The following is a 21,357-nucleotide window of genomic DNA, read 5'->3' on the forward strand; positions in this document are numbered from 1 at the left end:
ACAACCTACATTTAATTTGTTTGTTTTGCAGAAGAATTTAAGAGAGTAAAAATGACACTATTTTTTGTTGGAAAAAAGTTAAGCCCCTCCTCATTTTTATTTTATTTTATTTCTAAGAGAGCAATTCATATCATGTGTAAAACATATGAAAAAAAATGCTGTGTATATCTAACAAGAGAAGTTGGCTTTTTGATGTGATGTCTACCCAGAGGAGTGCATGTTCTCATATAATTATGTTAAATCATATGAGTGTATGAAAAAAATAATAGCTCTAAAAGGGGAAGAGGACTAATGTATATACTAATTTACTATTAATCCATAGGCTTTTTTGTAGCTTCTCTTGTAAAAAGGTATTAAGAAGATTATGTCAAACATGAAATATGGGTTTAAGTTTGTTTTTCCTTCCAACAAAAGCATATATATTCAAGTTGAAACCCCGTAATGTTTATAATAAAAATGCATGTTTTTGCCACACCACTACTTTGTCACATCTGTTTTTGGCATTTGCAATGATGTGTAATTGGACTCAAATCTCCTACACATACACTTAGGCCTAACAATTCCTATATGAAAAGACAAAAAGGGGGTGGGGGTTATTGGTCTCACCTATTCATTTTGTTCATCCCTTTTAATGCATACCTTTTTGTTAATGTCATCTGGGAAGAAGCAAATCCCTCTCCTTTAACAACTGAGTCTCAATTGGTACAACACTGTTTTCATATTCATCCTTTTCTCTTCTGCATCAATCATCAGTGCCTTTTTTTGTCTTTAAACTCTTTTCAAGTTTTGGTAATTCTTACACGGCTTTGCTCTTTCTTCCCACTTTTCAGTTTTTAGTGTTCATCTCCATTGCTCTGGCTTTCTTTTTAGCTAAAAATGTGACGAAAATGGAACCACACTTCACTTACTTTCATCTTCCGCTTATCTTGTTCGTGTCATGTGGGGTCCGACTTTACTTATTAAGGTTCTCCCTACATATTCACCATCAAACTCATCTCATTCAAATAAATGACTTCCATTTAACGAAACCCCTCACGTAATTGGAGAAGATCCAAATCACTGAAAATGTTCAAAGATGGAAGATAAATGATAGAAATGTAGAAAGAGGAAGCATTACAAACATTTTGCCTGTTCCACCATCGTTGCATTTCGCAAGAACATACTCAGATGAACGATTTCATTTGTTTTGTAAAACTTTTTGAGATAGACAGTAACAGAAGAGATCGAACTCTTGTATCCCAACTATAATACAGCTGCTATGAAATAAGACAAGCTAACTTGTTTCGGCAGATATTTGGATAGATGAAAGTTACACATCTTCTAAACAATATACAGAAGACCAATATCCAACTATCTTTGAACTTGATAAATCTTACACTAAACCTAGCTTAAGGCTAGAACAACTATAGAACAGAAAATTTCTATTACCACTATGCACTTTTGTGGTCTATTTAGTGCAAGACTCATTGCATTACTACCATGATAACAACTATATAAAACTTGTAGATAACACAACAGACCTCTGAAATCTTAGCACAGATATCATTTTTTTTCAAGTGGTCGAGACCGAGTTTTCAGGAGGAGAAGAGTGATCAGAGGGAGAATTGGAGAAGAATGAAGAGAAGGAATGTCTATTCCCTGTGGTGGTTACCACTGTCCAAATGGAGATGTGAAATAGATGGGAATGCATTTTTGTCATCAGCTCCTTGATCATAGAGAAAGCCTTTGAAGACATGACCACCAATATTGACTGTTGCTTGGTAAGCTAACTCTCCTTCACCACTGCTAATGGCAGTCACTCTATGGCACCTGAACACGGCTGGAGCTCGAACATGCCCCGGTAATGACTTCTTGAAGCTTGCATCTGGTTTCAAAGTCATGAGAATTCCAAGAGGTGGGTTTAGAAACTGATCTTGTTGTTAAAAAAACACAGTTAGAATACATATATACATATATGCATGTTTTAACAGCACAAAGCCTGTTTTGGAATGACTTTCTAAACCCTTAAACCCCTTTTTTAATACTTAAACTCCTTTCTAAACACAAACACTTAAAAAAAAGAAAAAAAAAAAACTGATCTTTTAAGCACTCGAAATGACATTTACAAACGGTCCTAAATTCGACTTCTATATATAAGTCACTCCCTCCTTGTTGGAGAAAGGAGAGAGAGAAGGAAGAGAAAAACAGAGTTATAACGTGAAAGAATTGCAAGTTTTCCAACAACATACCTAATGAAAATGTTTCGTTAAATTTGCTGCAAGATCTTTAAAGAGAACTAAAATAAAAACTACTCATAAAAATCTTATAAATTTGAGACTGAATAACAATACATTTCTAGTCATCTAACATTATATACGAAGAAACAAGTAACCAAATCATTAAACAGATAGAAACAGAGTAAACAGATATATCCCATTATTGCTGCTCATGATTCTGAATTCGTTGAGAAGCACAAGAAAACAAAAACGGAAGAATGGAAAGAGAGAGTAAGAGAGCGATTTACCCTGATGGCTAGAGGTTGTTTCAAAGCTCCGGGGAGTGGTGGCATTGGAGGTGGAAGCGGCGGCGGCGGCGGCAGCACTCTGTGAAGGAATCAAAACTCTAGGCCTTTTAGCACCAGCAGAAGAAGAACCGGAAGACCCTCCGTCGCCACTAGCAGTGGCAACGCCGTCCATAACCACCAACATCTGCCGCTCACGGCGGCGAGCCGCGGGCACCCACGTGCTCTTCACGTGCGTAGAGCAATGATTCCCACGTCCCTTGCAACAAGTCCTGCACCTCCGATACTCGCACTCCTTTTTTGCTCTGTTTCCACAGTCCCTACATACAGCCATAGAACCATCCCCAGCGTCGCCTTTCACATGTTCGTCGGAGCCATTATTTCCGGGACCGCCGATCAAGGATTCTCCTTTTCCAAAGCCAAAATCTTGGGTTCTCTTAAGATTGTCGAAAGTGCGAGTACGATCGGTGACATCGTCAGGTGTGTGATTATTTGGCGGGGGCTGGGAGGGAGGGAGACATGGGGTTGCAGCGAGAAGGGGGAAAATGCCGACGCTAACGCCGAGAGCGGTGGAGGAGGGGAGAGGAAGAGATGGATGATGATCAGAAGAAATGATTTGGGTCTGTTGGTGAAGAGAAGAGGGTGTGGGAGCTATAAACAGAACATCTCGAAGACCCAACATTTTGTTGATTGGAAAAAGCTCAATAAGAAAGAAAAAAAAAGAAGAAAAAAAAAAGGTGATAAGAGGAAATTAGAAGAAGAGAGGTTGAGATAGAAAGAGCCAAGAGGGTGTGTTTATGATGAAATTGAGAGAGAGAGAGAGAGATAGTTGTTATGGGATGTGGGGATTATGCAGTGTTGGGAAAAAGAAGAAAATTTTATTAGAGCAAAAGCAATTGTGTGCAATGAAGTGGAATTCTGTCTCATTTCACAGTAACAGATGACTGATGAGATGAGATCAAGAAAGAAGAAGAAGAAGAAGAAGAAGATGATGATGATGATGATGATGAAGATGAGTGGAATGGAAATGGAAATTGGAAAATGGAAATTGGAAAGAATGATTCTTGAAACTGTGGCAGTGACAAAGTTTAATTTAGGTTTGTGAGGAAGAAAGGGAATAACTATAAATAATAAATATAATAAAGATATAATGTATTTGGCTTTGGCTTTGGCTTCGGCTTCGGCTTCGGCTTCGGCTTTGGATATTTCAATTCAATTCTGTATTTCATTTCAAAACGAGACGCCACCTTCACCTTTTTCTCCCTCTCTCTTTTTCTTTTTTCCTTTTAAAAATAACCCCTATTTTAATCTTTTTTTTATTATTATTATTTATTTCTAACTTAGGAGTGTTATTAACTAATTTGATTGTTTAGACTTTGGAGAGTGATAATTTAGATTTTTTTATATACATATTTTATAGATTTTTAATAAATTATTAGGTAAGGAATTCCATAGTTTTAAGGACCCATTCCACATTTTTTTTTTACCGTATAATGTTTTACTTTATTGGGGGGGGGGGGGGGGGGTTTAAATGAAGTTTAATTATTAAGAACCATTGTTTAAAGGGGAAGTCCAATCAAATCAATAGTTTTTCTTTTCTTTTGGATGGTAAAATGTAAATAATATAATAATAGAGGATGGTTCATTTTGCCCACCACTTACATCAAATGTAATCATCCTACATAATTTTTCTTCTTACTTTTATATTATTATTATTAATTCAACTAAAAGATTTGATCTAATTGACATCTACTTTTCTATTATATTGTTTTGTTGTGAAAATAGGGTTTTCTTTCGTGTATAAAACAATGGAAGTTAAACTTGAAACAACTCCTAATTTTCTAATATAGTGTAGTGTTAAATTAAATTTCAAACTATGTCAACAATCAACATAACATATTTTTCTAATACAAGTTAGTTATGTATTTCTTTAATCCACCGGCAGCTTGCTATAGTGTAGGATAAGGCTTGGCAACAAGATGTGAGCTTTTTAGTGTAAGACATAGTTTTATAAATATATAGTTAAATATAATCAAAATATATTATAGTAGAAATCAAATTTAAACTTTTAAAATTCATCACTAGACATAAACTCTACGAACCAACCCATAGTAGTAAAATATATATAGTTTCATTTATTGATATGTTGTTCAAATTTCAAGGTAAGGATGTTAACATTTATTTGCAATGAAAAAAAATACTTAATTTTCAACATTATTTATCATATTAGTGTAATACGGCATAATTTAAATATAATATTAGATGTTCGAATTTTCGATGTATATAATTTTGAATATGATGATAAAAGTTGTTTTAATACTGATTCCAAATTTCAATTAACTTAAAATTAAAAATAAAGAGAATAAAATATTGAAATTGTTTAAGCTTTGGTAATGCAACATCCCTTCACATTAAATAGCATAAAACATGTCAATAGTTTTTAAAATACTTCGAAATATACAATCCTTTAAGTTACTTCCTTATCTTTAGTTGAGAAATAAAATTGGTGTAAGTAAATAAATAAAAGCCTTTTTTAAGCTTTATTAATCAACTCACCTATAGTTGGAATGGGATCCAAATTGTGCTTTTATGTGAATTTCCTATGTAAAATAGATAAAATTTCATATAATTAAAAAGAATTTTATTTTATTTTGAGTTCATTGTTAAAGAGAGTTTGTGAGCTAAAAATTATGTTTTTATTTTTGTTTATTAATTTGTTTTAGCAATTGGTAATGCCAAACCCTGAAGCCCAAAAAGTCAGGTTGTTTGAGATGTGATAGAACAGATTATAGGGAGTTCTAACAAGTTTTACATCAAATATTTAAAAAGCAATGATTTCATCTATTGTATCATAGTATTAAAAAAAAGGAGTTAATTGGAGAATAATATGAACCTAATACTCAAATAATTAGAGAAGTAGGGAGGAGTTAGAGATTAAAAAAAAAAAGAAAAAAAAAAGGAAAAAAGAGGAGACACATGTCATACCTAATAACACATTTGTTTATAAAGAAAAAGAAATGAAGAAGAAGAAGAAGAAGAAGAAGAAGAAGAAGAAGAAGAAAAGGAGAGTTATAGGAAAGTGAATTATGAGCAAAGCTACATTGATCCAAATGTTACCCAAAGAGTGACCTATCTATCTATCTATCTATTTAATCTATTTATCTATTTAATCTATAACTCATAGACTTCGGACCACCTAACCTCTATAATGGAACGCTACAAACTCTATAACCCATAGCCCCTCCCCCCCACCCCCTATACCCCTATTTTATACTCCATTCTTTTTATTCTTTTATCTTTAACTTCCTTCCCCCTTTTCACTTTCTTTTTTAATCTCTTTACCTTTTTTACATACCACCCTCTACCTCTAAGTCCATCCCTTTTTCTTTTTTATGGGTCACTTGTGGGGGAATGGGCACTTCTTATTACATAATAATCACTCCATAACTTCTTTGTTTATAAAAAAAAAAAAAAAAAAAAAAAAAAAAAAAAATTAACAAGTGGGTTGTTTTTAAATTACCATACTTAAACATATATAGTGAACATTTTTTTTCCTTTTCCAAATTCCGATTTGGTACAACATAAAATATCAAACTACTTGAATTATTATTCTTCAATAATACTTTCATTTCCAATTTCCATTCTTTTTTCTCATGAATCTCATAGTTTTGTTGATCTCAATTTCATGTGTATCACTTCACTCTTAGAAGAAACGTTTTCTACAAAATTTAGTATTTTTTGCCATTATTATTTAATTTTGTAAAGTTAAAATTTTAGGCACCCTTTTTATCCAATCATCTATTTAGTTCCTCAAGTATTATAAATTTTTAGTTAGACCCCTCCCCTTAAAAAAATTTGAATTTTCAATTAAGACATCATTTATTTATTTAAAACGAAAAAGTAGAGATTCCATACACAATCCCAAAAGAATTCTCAGAGATAAGCATATAATAAGCTTCTGAAATTTCTTATTATTTTTAACAAAAATAATTACAAAACAAGAGATTCCAACTCATAATGGATTCTTTACTAATAAACCAAAAACGTTTTATAAACGAGTAATTAACTTAAAATAAAGCCTTTACTAATCAACCCCATAATTTGTTTTTACATTTGGGTAAAAGATTTTTAAAAACAAGCAATGAGTCTAAAACTTGCGGGAAAAACATTTAAAAGGGACTAAGAAACAAAACAAATTTAAACATTGAGGACAAAATATGAAAATACAAGATCAAATAAGTTGAAGTATGAAAACCCTATTTGAACCAAAATTAAATGAACATTTTTTTTTATGAAGATGCAAATTCATTGCTAAAATTGTCCCAGAGCAATAAAACTAATCATTAATTAAGAACTTAAATAAATAACCTGAAGTTATTGTTACTATAATTAAAGTTTAGATTGAATAGACATCTTCATGTGAACAAATAGAAAAATAATGACATCTCAAATAGTATAGACTAATAGGAGTGACAAAATTATATTGTACGATTAAGATGTGAAAACAACAAAGTATTTTTCTATCCCTAGCATAGAAGATATTTTTAGAGTATTAGTATTAATGTTTCAATAATTTGTGTGATTTGAATATTTATAATTGATACTTGTTTATTAAAAATAATGACAATGTCGATTTCAAATATAATAGAAACTTTGTACACTTTTTTTCTTTAACCTCTTTTCAAAATGGAAAAAAGAAAAAATCAACCATATTCATGTTTAGAATTTAGAGTGATTTGATAACAAAGAGGGTTAACCCCATCCTACCCTCTCCTTCTCCACCCAACATTTATTAGGTTCAAATTAAGAAGTCTCCAACTCTAACCTATATCACTAATTTTGAAATTACACTAATTTCATTCTACAAGATCACAAAATCAAATACAACTAACTTAATGGATACAAATCGTATCTATATGTTTTAAATTTATCAACTTTTCAACCACAAGTCTTTCTTTTCTTTTCTAAATGGTAAAAAACAATGTTTTTAAATAAATAAAAAGAGGAACCCACCGTATCCCCGGTGATGAGGGGTGGGGTGCAGAACACTTTATTGCGACCAAGAACTTTAGGAGCAATAATGAAATTAATATACACACATTTTCAAATGGGTTCAAGGGAAATTGGTTCAATATAAAATATAATTCTATAAATAATGATTAATTGATGGGAAAGTAATCCCAATTTGAATTAGTTTTTAAGCTATTATTTAGTTTTTTTCTTCTGAAGTTCAAATTATTAATTTAGTTCGGTGGTTGAAAAATCCAATCCAATCATTAAATTCATATATATGTGTGTATATATTGAGAAGGAAGTGGTTTAAGTGCCATTTCTCCTAACTTTGAATGGCTTTTCTAACCGAGAAAGATGAATATACTATCAATTAAGATCCAATATTAGCAATTATGCTACTTTTTACTTCTAAAAGTTCTACGTACAAACCACGGATTCAACCTATAAATCCGTGTCTTGATTTTCTAAATTTATGTGCACCTTGATTGATCTTATGGAACAATGCATCTAGTCTTATAACATTTGAGTATCAAGAAAACCTAAATTCCTAGGTAAATGAGCTACTATAGATGATGCTATTTATTGAAACTTTATCTCCTTTAAGCTTATGTCTAGTAGAACTATGAAATTAAAAAGAAAATGGGTAAAAGTTAAAAACATTTAGATATAGATTTAAGAATTAAAAAGCCTTTTATAAAATTCAAATATCAACTAAACAAAAATATCAAAATTAACGATCCAACCTATATATTTCATATTTGATGTGTTAACGCTAACAGAACACATTTTTGTAAACAAAGGCATGAAACACGATAACAAAGATAAGTATGCAACCAAAAAGATTTTATATCTGACTACATCATTTTCATCCCCCTATTCTCTCTCCAAGCCATTGGTCAAGGTTTCAATCAAGAATGTTGAAAATGAAGAGAAAACGGAAGTAAAAAAGAAAGAACAAAAATGAAAACTTTGATTATAGACTATATATATAAATCAAGAATAGGTATAGATTGGAAGAAAAGAAAATAGGTAATGAAACTAGGTAGAGATAGTGATAGAAAAAGAGAGGAGAGTAGGGTAAAAGTTAGTATAAAGCTAAGGGAATAGGCATATAGAAGTAAATTCAAAGGTAAAAAGAAGTGGGTTTAGGGTTGAGGACTAATAATAGTCCAAATCAAAACCAACCAAAATATACATATATATTTTCAAATTTCAACAGCAAAATGCCAATGAGCTAAGACTGAAATAATGTACCATACCAACACTAACCTAACCACCACCTATTCTACTTCTCCAACTCTTTAGGTCTTCCCTCTTCCTAATAATCCCAACACTATTCTTTTGTTTCTTTTTTATGTTTTCATCTAAACTAATACTACCACTACTACATACCATCCTTTACCATTTTTCCTCTAAAAATTGTACTCATCAACTAAGCTGACAATGATTTGGCCTTTTTTTATAACACATAATTTTCATTCTCCAGACTTTTAAAAAGCAACAATTGAAATTGAATCCTTAGCTAAGCTTCAAAGAAGAAATAAGTTTTAAAAAGACTACTTTGTTTAGACTTCAAAAAAAGTTAGTTGAAAAGAACAAAGGAAAATATTGGTGAAAAGGGTGTATATATAAATTCAATTTTCATATATAAAAAAATAATAAATAATTAAAAACCTATTTTTTTTAATATTTTAAATGTAATTTATAATTTAAATAAACAAACCCAATTAAAAGTGGAAAAAAAATCCAACACGACCTTAGTGCTTTAGGTTTAAGAAATTAAAAACTCAAGAAAAATTTAAGTTACCGTTCAACTTCAAGCTTGTTTTATGTTGAAAACTTTATAGAATTGTTTCAAAGGGCTGTGTCTATACAAGAGTGTAGCCTTTTTACAACTTATGATTTCGTGTAGTTTTTAAGAATACTTCAACGTTATTTTAAAAGAAAAAAAGCATCCAAATGACTCGATAATTCATACAATGTAGACTATCCAATCAAAATTATAAAGGTCAGGTAGGTTTAATTTTGTTTTCAAATTGGATTGAGTTAATTTCTCCAACTACTTAATTGAGTTGCACTAGATCTTGTATATTTTTTAGTATTTTAACTTTTTAACATTTTTTTTACAAACGGTTATAATGCTTATCTTTGTTTAAATTTTGTAATATATATCTTGAATAGTTGATATTTACCGTTCAAGTTTTATGAGATTTTACTTATAAAGTGTTAGTAGATAAATTAAAGTATTTAAATTTTGATTAAAAAAATTAATAATTTCCTAAACCCTCTCCCTGACTCAAATTTTAGGGTTTAAATTGGATTGGAAACCTATTTAAGTTTTTTTTTCCGTAGCCAATTGATAGATTATTGAATGGTCCAAAAAATCTCTCCAACCTAAAGTTAAAAGATTATTCTAAAAGCTCAACGAAAACAACTAAGCAAAAAGTTTGATAAACAATCACATATTTTGTGTCAAACATGTCAAATTGGAAATTATTCAAGAGTGGTTTCTCTCTTCTTTATCTTCGACACTTGAAAAAAAAATCTAACCGATTGACACTCACTAAAGAAATAAAGTTGATATCTCGATTTTTTTCTTTTCTCATTTCTTTTCTTTCAAACACATAGCCAACTTCTTGTTTGATTTTTATTTGAACAATGAAATTTGTGTTTCAGAAACGACAATAAAGTTCATTTCAAAGACTCTGTTTACCCGATTTGATGGGCACCAAATAATTTCAAAGAATAATTTGGAAAAAAGAAGAGGGCAAGTCAAAACACATATCTACTTGCTACTTTGAAACTATATTAGAAAACCATAAGATATTTTACAAAAACAATAAACAACTTTTTTATGCCACAAATATAACATTAAATAACATTAGTATTTACTTCCGTATTTATCATTCGTGGTTAAAAAATTATTTTAGCCCACCTATTCTTAATTTCATTCCATTTTAGTTATTCAAAATTTTGTACATATTCTCTATAAATCTTAATTTTTTTAAAACTTGTTTTATTTTAGTTTATATATTCTCGAATACTCAAATGGCATATCTTAAATTAAATGTATTTCCTACTAATTTAACAAGATTTAAACATTTTGAAACAGAATGAAATCTAATGGTATTTTAAGCCGGATTAAACATACAACCTTAGCAATTATATTTTTAAAAAATTTGAAACTTTAGTATATGAAAAATAAGTAAAGAAAAAAAGAAAAAGCATTTTAATTCCAACACTATTGCCTACTTTTTAATTTTGGAATTTAATCTTTCTAAAACTTCAACTTTGTCACATTAATATTTTGTCCGATTATAAAACAATTAAAGATACAATTTTGACTCAACTTGTATTACACTCGCAATTCGTAATTAGTCCCCTACCTTATATGTGATCGTTTAAATGGAAAACGAACCTCTTTCTCTTTTAGGAATGTCATACGAATAAAAATTATTCATCCCGTTTTTCTTTTAATAATTTGGAAGAAAGTTTGAATGATATGACTGATTCTATACTTTAATGGGAGAGGAAGGGCTAAAATTAAGATTTTAAATTTAAGAGGTAAAAAAAAGTGGAAACAAAATCCTTCAATGTAGACCAAAATAAAAATTTCGAACTTTTTAAGATGAAAATGAACAATAGATAGGATTAAACCCTAAGGCAACCTTAGATTTATCATCAATAGCTTTTTTAGAGAGAAAAAAAATCAATTTTTACCAACAAGGCAAATGTTCACTATTTCCATTTAAGGAATTTAGAAGAAATCCCAATGAAACAAAACCTTCCTTTTTCTCTTTAGTTTTTGGCCACATTAATATTGATGCCACGGTAAACAAAAAAAGACACGGAAATAATCTTATCTACTCCCTAAATCTGATACCTAAGCAATTAAAGCTAAAGGGTAATGTTTTTTCTTTTTCTTTTTCCTTTTTTAAAACTTATATAAATTAATTTTTTATTTTTATTTTTTAAAAAAGCCTGATACTGTAGCTAAATAGAAATTTCCAGACAAACAAATACGGAAGTCCTCGGCAAAATTTCAGCTAATAATTAGTGCTGATTTGATGAGCCCAAAAACTATGCTAATGGGTAATTACTAGAGAAATTAGCAAACAAGCAAAAATAAAAATTAAGAAAAAAAGTGCAATGAAAATGACATTGATTGAACGTCATTGAAGGCAGTGTCTAAACTGGAAAAGTTGAAAACCAAGCTACTGCTGGAAACTAAAAAATAGCACTGATTGTGAATTTCATAGCATGCATTGAACCTTGAACTATTACGACCATACCCACATGCTTTCCATGTTAATATTCACATGCATTATTGACCAGCAAACAGTGTTTTATGTCAAAGAAAATTTAAGATATGGTAACCTATGCTCAAATTTATCTTAGAACTAAAGTGAGAGGTACCTCTTGGATTTTGAGTTTGGTCCAACAGCTGTGCCACATGAGATCCTTAGCCTGGCGACGCATGTCGCCTTTTGAATTCAGAAACTATTACCAAGATAAAAACCAGAGGGTTAGGGGAGTGAGCCTTCACTTTTGGATTTGATGCATTCTTTAGCATATAAGCACGCACCTTTAAGGATAGGCCTGTATACCACCGGTATACGTTGCCTCAATAGAAGCTGATCCTTCAGCTTCGAACTCATCCCATGAATCTGTAGATAATATAACAAAATCTGCAAGCTTTCCTGGGGACAGAGATCCGAGATCTTTGTCAAGAAAGGATGCATAAGCAGCGGATATTGTATACCTGCAAGGTCGATGTCCAATTTTCTTGAATGGAAGTTGAATTCATTAAAGAGAGGAAAGTGATGCTTACATGAAACCCTGCATATTACTTACTAATGAAAAAGGTTTTCCAGTTCTAGAAACAGAAAAAAAATTAAAAGGTATCCAGCCTAACAATTAACAATTCTGAATTTTCAGGTACATCAAGAGAAGAAATAAGTCTATGCGTCCCTTGAAGCGTTAACTAATGACAACAGGTAGGTCGGGATATGGACCTTGACCCCACGGAGGATTTTAACTTCTATCCTCACCCCATATTTTCGAAGAATCAAACAGGTCTGAGATATCTCCCAACAGGTATTTTCATGCAGAAAAAAAATCACAATTTAAATTGAAACTAATTTCACATATAGCAAAAATTGTTTGCAAAAATAATTGAAACTATTTTCACATATAGTAAAAGACACTTAAATGGGGTATAGAGAATTGGATATATTTTGCTTTTTTTTTTCCTTTTGCTATATTTGAAACTGCCTCTTTAGTTTTTTAAAAAAAATTAAAGAAAAAAAGTAAATAAATAAAACAAGATATAGAAAATATATATCCAACGGCCAGAAATAACAGTTTTTTCAATTTTGCTTGAGTTAATTTACTTAATTTTTTAAAAGGAAATACTTTTCTTTGATTTCATTTATTTGGAGGAAAAAAAAAGTAAAATATAAAGTCTAGACCTCTTGAGTTTAATAAAGAAAACACAGCACCGGAAGTAGAGTTAATTACAAAGACACGAGCAATGGACTAAGGTTCGTCATAATCATTACTTCAATCTCTTTCCTTGTCATGGAACACCCGGGAGTTTCTTTCTAAGTGGCAAATACAAAACAAAAGCATTAACCAAATTATCCCACTATTATAACTTTGAAAATTTTCAAATACAGAAAAAAAAAACTATTTCAAAATCCATCAAATTTTCTATAGCTTATTTAATTTTTTTTTTTGCCATATGCAAAAGTAGTTTCAGTTTTTTTTTATTCTCGACAATTTCTCCGAAGTAATTAATATATATAAATAACTAACACTTTTATTAATAAATCAATTAACAAATGAACAAATATGATCGAATAAACGTGGGTAGGATCAGGTTTGGGGTGAGGAAATGTATCCCCCAATCACTGTCCATATCACCGAAATGAAATTTTAAGAATTATATACTAACCCGTCTCCATTTCAAACAGAGATTTACCACACAATTTGAGATAGTAATTTTTTCATCACTAGTCTAGGTCTGGCCCCATATTATAAGGTTAATACTTAGGAAAACTGCGTTGCTTCTATAAGTACCGAACAGACACTGGAATTAGAAACAGACAAAAGCAAACTAAACAAGTACATCTGAGAAAGTGATTTCAGAGTATTGCTTACGCCTTTATGGCTTCATCCAGTGCGAGGCACTCTGATGGCATCCAAGCGTGATCCCAGGACGGAGGTATTCTTCTCATTGCAGTCCTGATACCACCCAATGGATTGATATTTGCAACCTACACACAAAAACCAATCTTAAATATTCAACTTTGTACATGTATGTAATTTAGAAGTTATTTTCCCCCTCTAAAGTACAGTTCTTAAAAACAGCAATATACAGGATTGGACCTGTGCAGTATTTAAGTTATAAAAACGTCAGAAGCTTACCGGGCAGTCGGAACCAAATGCTAAGGATGCTTTGCAAGTTAAAAGTGATCTAAATAAAAAAGATTCTTTTTCAGCTCTCTGTGCCCCAAGTTTGTTTGTCGCAGACTCCGCATCATCCAGAAGGTGTTCGGGCTGCCAAGAAACAGATTAGATCATCAATAACTTAGATGAAACCATCGAAAGGATACTGAGCTACCAACATGCTAAATAGTAATGTTAAAACCAAACTGTAAATCAAACTAAAAAGAACACTTGACGAAATTAAAATGTTTTGACAACTTGTAACCAGCAGAAGAAGGGAAACTTAAAGAAGAGGAAAATGGAAAAAGGGATTAACAATTCAAATTAATAGTTAAAGATTAAACGCTTTTGAAATGACATTTTAGATACTTAAAAACATTTTTTCGCACTTAAAATACTTTTGTAGGCATTTCGAACCAGCCTTAATTGGTGTAGATAATAATTTTAATTTTCACATGTAATGTACAAGGTACAACTCACAACACAAGCATCAAAGCTTCATTTACATCTCATAATTTCTACTTAGGTCACTTACGACGAGGTTGTCTCCTTTCCCCTTCTCTAGTCCAAGACAACGAAAAGACCTCTATCTTTTTATGTATTAAAATTTGTCCAAACTCTGTCCATCATATAAATAATTTAATGTGATGCATGACTTTCATTAGATATGAGAATTTTGTAAAAAAAAATCTTTTACAAGGGGTAACAGATTATGCTGAAACTAAATACATAACCTATCAGCACATAGCATACAATCATGTAATATTGGAAAAATAGAACCATGTCATGAGAGCACCACTGACACCCAAAATGAAGAAGTAAAATGACTTTTAGCCACAGCACAAGGTTTCAATATGAATAGTTTCTACAGGTTTTTTTCTTTGGTTTATATCATTCTTGCCTCATGGCCCAGGTATCATCAATCCTTGATCCGAGAATTTGAAAATGGGGGCAACATGTCAACAGTGATACAATATGAAAACAATAAGAGACCTGGGCTGAAGCAATAATCCCTAGTTTACCAAATCGTTGAGGAGCTCCAGGTGCCAAATGTTGAGCATGCTCGACCTATTCATGAGAATCCAAAATAATGATGAGGTATATTTATCAAGACATTAATTAGCTTCGGTATTTCTCAAAGCCATTACCCTAAATCTTCGATCCCTTGGCCCATTTGTGGAAATAACAGATTCGTAGATATCAAGGACCATATCATTTGCTTTGTCACCTATGGCATGGATAGCAACCTGAACAAAATTTAAGGTAAATCTATTGAATCAATCATGTTGCAATCATACTTATTTAGACGAATAGTAAAGATTAACAGAAGGTAAAATACCTGAAGCTTTGATTTATCTGATTCCATGGTCAAGTTGAAAAGCTTCTCACGTTCTGTGATTTGCATGCCACAGTTGTCGGGCTCATCAACGTAAGGCTACATGGTAACATAGATAGTTACGAAACAATGTACAATGAGAGTATTACTAGAAATACAGAACATGGTGAAGATACTTCCGCTTTTAAAAAGCTCAATGTGATAATTATTATCATAAAGTCGTAAGAACCATGGTAGGCCTCAAAAAGAAACTGCAACTGATCATTGACCATATGATCTCAACTAATAGCCACAGACTTCCAATGAATGTTTCAACTTTGAACATATCAAACTCAAATGCCTGCCTGGTGGTGCTGATCCAACCAAACAGCAAAAGTAAGAATCTCAGAGAATCCTCAAAGGAATGTTTATTATGATTTTAAAAGTCCCTCAACACAAATGATGAATTTCCTATTTATAAAAGAGTAACTATCAAATCAAACTAAACCAACTAACAATCAACTTAAACAAAATTATAGAAATAACTCTACCATTATATGGTACATCGATAATATTTCCATTCCTTTTTAAATAGAAAAACTCACACTTGAGTTTTCCCAATTTCAAAGTCAGAAATCTTGCTTCAAAGCTACTTCTTCCTAGGATACAAAAAAAAGACCAATAGAAAAGGTTGTTTTGAGCCCATTGAAAATCTAACACAACATCTTATCAAACTGTCAGATAGTTACATATTTGTAAAATAGTTCCTTATGGCTTCTAGGTTCTTAAAGAAGAAACATATATCCAAACTGAACATCTCCATCTACATCCTCAAAGTTTGTTATTTGCTCCCAAGATTTATTCCATTCATATCCCTCCTCATTATCTAGTCACTCAAACAGTAAAAAAAGGTTTTCCTTTGCAATAATATCGTTTCTCCTTTTTTGATATTTCATTTTCAACAAATAGTTTTTCCAAGCAATACAAAAGCTCATCTTCCTCATCGAAATATTCCTTAAATCCATAAAAAAATTCATCCTCTACATTCTTGAGTAGAGAAAATCATGTTAAAGTAAGGCTGTTCATCTACGTTCTTCAAATTGTCTGATCATGACCATCATCGAATTATTCTAGAAACCCATGGAAAACCTCCTCTTCTTAGCTGGAAAATATGGAATGTCAAGCCAAAGAACTTTTCATTTCAGCAATCTTGAACCAAAAACCTTTCATTATTCGGGCCCTCAGCTTCTTACAAAGTTTCTTCCGTACCAATTTTATGCAACCAAACATCAAAGGAAATGTCTTAGAATCATAAGGAATATTTATTATAATTTTCAACATTCCAAAACATAAATGATGAATCTCCAATTATAGAGGATTTAAAGCAACTAATGAAACTAAACTAAACTAACAACCAACTAAAACAAATTATAACAAAACCCTCTTATACTAGCTACATCAGATGCTCTCACCTCATGAAACAAAGCAGTATGTGAACCTAAAGACCCATCAGCAAAACCCTTGACACCACCCAAGTAAATCCATGGGCTCAACACCTGACCCATTTTGTGGATAAGATCCTGGAGAGGATAAAAAAAATTAGAAGCAAGAATAAACAAGGGAAGATACTGAAGCAAGTAAAGCGATCAAAGGAGCCTGTACAAGTGAGGCTGTTGCAAAGTCATAAGTAGCATGTCAATTGAAACAGAGACTTCGTGCTGGACAAATAAGCATGAAGGTTAAACTAATCTAAAAGTAGATGAAGTTCACACCATTTCTAACATGGGATGAGTTGACATATAAAGTCATTTGCCAAAAGTTCAATACAATAAGGACAGCCCATACCAATGTCGGTTTGCACGTTTATGTTTCTTACTGTAAAATTAAGCAGCATATTCTAAAATGGCGTATATATGTTCCAGATATGAATTATAGAAGTTAGCAACACAAACTTGGGAAATATGACAAACATCATTTAAATAACATTCCATTGGGTGTCATACGTGTAGAGATGACCATGTTTCCATTGGAAAAAATAAGCAAACCCTGATCATCATCTTCCCTGAAGAATCTGCCCACTGATACACATCTGCCCATTTAAAATTATTGCACCAAAAAAAGATTGATTTACTACAAGAAGGTAGGAAACAAATAAGTAATCATATCTGCCTATTGTGAGTCCTGCCGTAAAAGCAGACAATTGAGGAAGCAAACCAAGACAAGTTAGAGAGAGGCCTGAACTAGTAATTAAAACAATAGAAAAATTACCAGAAAAATCTTCCCATGATAATTCCACTGATTCTCCTGGATAGTATCTTCCAAAATCAACTATTGTTGTAACACCTCTAGCCAGGGCAAGATTACTGGCCCTTAGCAATGCTTCTCTTCTCTCCTCTACTGAAACCTTCGGAATAAAAGGTAGGACCAACTTCCTTGCAGAATCAATCAGCAAGCCAGTAGGATCTGGGGTACAGAAACTAAATTATAGATAACTTCATTTGACCTCATTAAGATCAATTGACAACAGAAACGTACAAAAAGGAAAAGAAAGCAGAAAAAGAGAAATGAAGTTGACTAGTTTTCTTCACAAAAGAACAAAGAATGAGAAATGAAATTTCATAGTACAATGAGGGGCTTTTTTGGGGACCCTTTTAAACAGAAGATGGTATAATTTTCCTGCTACAAAGTATTTTTTTTTTACTTCAAGTCTGTTTTGCTTCATTCCCTAACCAATAAATTTATGAAAAAAGAAACAGTAACTTCATATTTGATATCGGCGTGACCTTGATTGTAAGACTTCAATCAAAATTCAAGCCCATCCAGATATAATAAACCACAATGATTAGCATATTTGAGCTAGAGTCCATATGTATTACTCACAAATTAGATGTCTCAACCACGTTGAAGTATCTCAACATTTACACCTGGCCTTTTCTTTCTTTTTTTCTTTTTTTCCTTTCGTGTTTAAAATAGAAATTATTTTTTAAATTATTCTTGTAATATAAAAAATAACCAATCCTCTTATTTCTCCGTAGTTCTTTTCAATGTTTCCATAGTTCAAATATTTTTCTTCCTACAAAATTTTTAAATCTCAACCAAACTGTAAAACAGTACCTCCGCCGGTAGTTTTTACTATGGTCCCGCCTTCTGGATCTTCCGTTAAATTAGAGATGCCAGCCAACTTAAGTGTTACATTATTAGCCAAACTCATATGACCATCAATCCTTGACAGAAGAACCTGTACGCCAAGTTTTGAATGAAAAATAAATTACAGAAGATATGTTCCGTAGTAGTCACCTTAAAGAAAGAAATGGCTTACAGGGTTAGATGGCGTAACATCATCAATCCAAGAAGCCATTGGCAAGTCACCTCCCCAAAGATCATTATTCCATCCACCACCCAGTACCCAATTTCCTTTCTTAGTGTCTGAAAAGTTTTGAAAAGCTCAAAATTAGATGGCTCTCGGAATCATCACATACATGCCCAAAATATTATAATAAATTATTTAGAAGCGAAAAATACAGTATACATTCGTTGTTGTTATATTCATGAGGATCCAGGTCAGCTTATGCGTACCTCGACTAATTTCATGAGACAACTCGTCTGGCCCTACAACATAAAGTTACTCATAGAAAATTAATTCCTAGGTAGGTGATCACCGTAGTTTGAATCCATGACCTCCTAGTTAGTTATTGAGACTGTCTTCTTTTTTACTACTAGGTCAACCCATAATGGTTAGTATGTATTTGTTTTAATTTGTAGCAGGAAAAGAAAAACAAAAGAAAAAAGTACAAGGTTGCTACTGCCATCTAGGCAACTAAAGAAAGACCCGAGGAAAAAAAAGCATTAAGAATCAAAGAAACTCAGCCCAACAAAAGTAGAAAATGTGGTTAGTAGAAAATGTGGTTATTTTCTTAGTATTTTTTTCTTTCAAAATTCCTAATGGGAATAGTCTTGAATTAGTAAGAGTTTCCTAATAATTTCTTTCACTAACTTGCATTAGTATGAGAAAATGTCATTGTTTTCTCGGTATTCTATTTCTTTCAGAATGTCTAATAGGAGGAGTCTTGTATTAGTAAGAGTTTCCAAATAAATTTCTTCCATTATACTTGACCAATTGGGAGTTCTTTCTATCTCCTAGGTTCCATAAAAGAATGAGTTATCCATCTCGTGTACCTTTGTTTTTCTATTGAACTAAGGTTTGTTTCATAGTTCCTCAATGTTTCTTAAAACAAGACAAAATAGGATAAGGCACAATCAAGCTATTACCAAACTGGAACTGACCATACGCAGCACTTAACAAAATCTTGTAACTTCCCACTTGAGGTTTTTAGGTCCCATTAAATATTGCAGTTCCACCAAGAATCTAATTTAGCTGAAAGAATTGCCAATTGAAGCCAGAAGAATGCAAGATCTTTTTCTAAGAGAAGCTTGAGGAATGGAAGATATAATTCCAAGATCTTTCAGTGAAATCACATTTCAAACAAATAAGCTTGGAATATTTACTATGGCTGCAGGAGAGGTTTTTTAGTTGGGATCAGGAGACTCAATAAAAAGTAAGAAAAATCCCTCCAAATCATTTATAATTTAAAATATGAGCATCTAAATATTGAAATGGAAACCAAGAAAAATTATATACCTGTCCTCGCCTCCATAAGTCCCACCCAGGCTAAACCTATGATAATAATTATTCTCTTGTTTGTTTCCATTTTGCACCAATCAGATGGCAAAAAGTCATTTAAAAGCATTTGTCTATTTAAAGCGACATAGAACAAACACTTTAAATACTAAACGAGATTTAAGAAGATCATTAAAACCACAATATTATCAAGAAGCAATGCTAAACTTATAAGTAAACCAGGTTGAAAATATGAGAAGACCACGCAATTGTAACCAACAGCCGAATACGTTTGATGAATAAGACAACATTTTTCACTGGAATCGTGAACACTTAAATGAGAGAAAATTACTTTTAGCTGCTTCTGCAATCCTTGTCACAAACTCGTGTTTATGATTTACACCATGAAGGTTCACTTGCTTCATCTGATTCATACGAGGTTAGCCGCCAACAAATAACAAAAAGTAATCACTAATCAAACTTTTGAGACATCGATAAAAGCATACGAAGATTCCACTGAAAATAAAACTGAAAACGGTTCAACAGGGGAAGCAGAATTCAGTGAGTTAGTAACGCAATCAGTTCAAATACACGAAGCTTCACTAAAACCTGCAGTCCTTGATAAATTAAGTGGCCATGTGCATCAATAAAACCAGGAACCACAACTTTTCCCCCGAGATTCAACTCTTTTGTCCCTGATCCAACCAAGTCCTATATTCACATAAATGAAGATATACTACATAAGAGAAGGGAAAAACATGCGTCGATTTCTGAAACAGAGAATAAGCTACGTTGAAAGAAGAGATGAAATTCTAGAATCATCCTGTACAAGACTCGAGTACAATGATTAGAAACTATATAACTTCCAGTACATAACTCGAAATGCCTCTGTCAAAGATAGCGCGCAGGTTCTAGTGGTATGTAAATAAAAGTGGAAGGGAGAGGTTAGAGGTTTGAGGTTTGAAGAACCTGAACAGCGGAGTAGGTGCCGAGGCGGAGAATCCTGCCGTCGAGAATGGCCATGGAATCGGCGAAAGGAAGAGAATCGTCGCTGGTAAAAATCAGTGCGTTCTTCAGTACTAAATCCGCCATGGCACATGAAGACGAGAGCATCGCGATTGGTGCTCCAAGTTGAAGATGAATGGAGAATGGGATTGGAAACAAGCTTGGAGGAGTGGAGTGGAGTGAAGTGAAGTGAAGTGGTTTGGTTGCAAAGTGGACCATTGCGCGCGCAGCTTTGGTTTCATTACAATTAATTCCAAGGGCTAAAAACATAATTTTACTAACAATTTAGAATGGTTATTTTCTTTTTCTTTTTTGAACGTATCAAACGTGTTCGTTTATTCTAATTCAGTCGACTGCATTTTTTTTTTCTTTTTTATAAATCTCAATTGCATCTAAGAATCGTTAACATGGATGGATGTTGATAGCACCCATACTAATCTACTAGTGAAAGTTTTT

At 32.2% G+C, this 21,357-nt stretch overlaps 2 protein-coding genes across 7 annotated transcripts; both read right to left on the minus strand.

Annotated features, from left to right (window-relative positions):
- Window positions 1-1,211: 1,211 nt before the first annotated feature.
- Window positions 1,212-5,340, minus strand: LOC103489517 (protein LATERAL ROOT PRIMORDIUM 1). Of its 2 annotated transcripts, none has more exons than XM_008448742.3 (2): window positions 2,504-5,340; window positions 1,212-1,864 (listed from the first exon to the last, which is right to left on the minus strand). In XM_008448742.3, exons 1-2 carry the CDS (start codon window positions 3,180-3,182, stop codon window positions 1,632-1,634), a joined length of 912 nt encoding a protein of 303 aa, XP_008446964.1. In that variant the 5' UTR covers window positions 3,183-5,340; the 3' UTR covers window positions 1,212-1,631. The 2 variants fall into 2 exon arrangements, with proteins under 2 accessions (XP_008446964.1, XP_050946919.1); XM_051090962.1 differs by having other exon boundaries at window positions 1,212-1,907; window positions 2,504-5,010.
- A 6,305-nt stretch (window positions 5,341-11,645) lies between these two features.
- Window positions 11,646-21,179, minus strand: LOC103489516 (protein LONG AFTER FAR-RED 3). 5 transcript variants are annotated; one of them, XM_051090964.1, is made up of 15 exons: window positions 20,866-21,172; window positions 20,506-20,632; window positions 20,249-20,412; window positions 18,598-18,704; window positions 18,393-18,516; window positions 17,547-17,741; window positions 17,282-17,367; window positions 16,751-16,858; window positions 15,303-15,398; window positions 15,112-15,210; window positions 14,957-15,031; window positions 13,943-14,074; window positions 13,676-13,791; window positions 12,099-12,275; window positions 11,646-12,013 (listed from the first exon to the last, which is right to left on the minus strand). In XM_051090964.1, exons 3-14 carry the CDS (start codon window positions 20,328-20,330, stop codon window positions 12,101-12,103), a joined length of 1,395 nt encoding a protein of 464 aa, XP_050946921.1. In that variant the 5' UTR covers window positions 20,331-20,412; window positions 20,506-20,632; window positions 20,866-21,172; the 3' UTR covers window positions 11,646-12,013; window positions 12,099-12,100. The 5 variants fall into 5 exon arrangements, 4 of the variants coding, with proteins under 4 accessions (XP_050946921.1, XP_050946920.1, XP_050946922.1 ...); XM_051090963.1 differs by having other exon boundaries at window positions 20,249-20,424; XM_051090965.1 differs by having other exon boundaries at window positions 20,249-20,321; window positions 20,866-21,171.
- Window positions 21,180-21,357: the final 178 nt, after the last annotated feature.

The sequence above is a fragment of the Cucumis melo genome, chromosome 10 (genome assembly GCF_025177605.1).
Source record: "Cucumis melo cultivar AY chromosome 10, USDA_Cmelo_AY_1.0, whole genome shotgun sequence".
Taxonomy (NCBI): Eukaryota; Viridiplantae; Streptophyta; class Magnoliopsida; order Cucurbitales; family Cucurbitaceae; genus Cucumis; species Cucumis melo.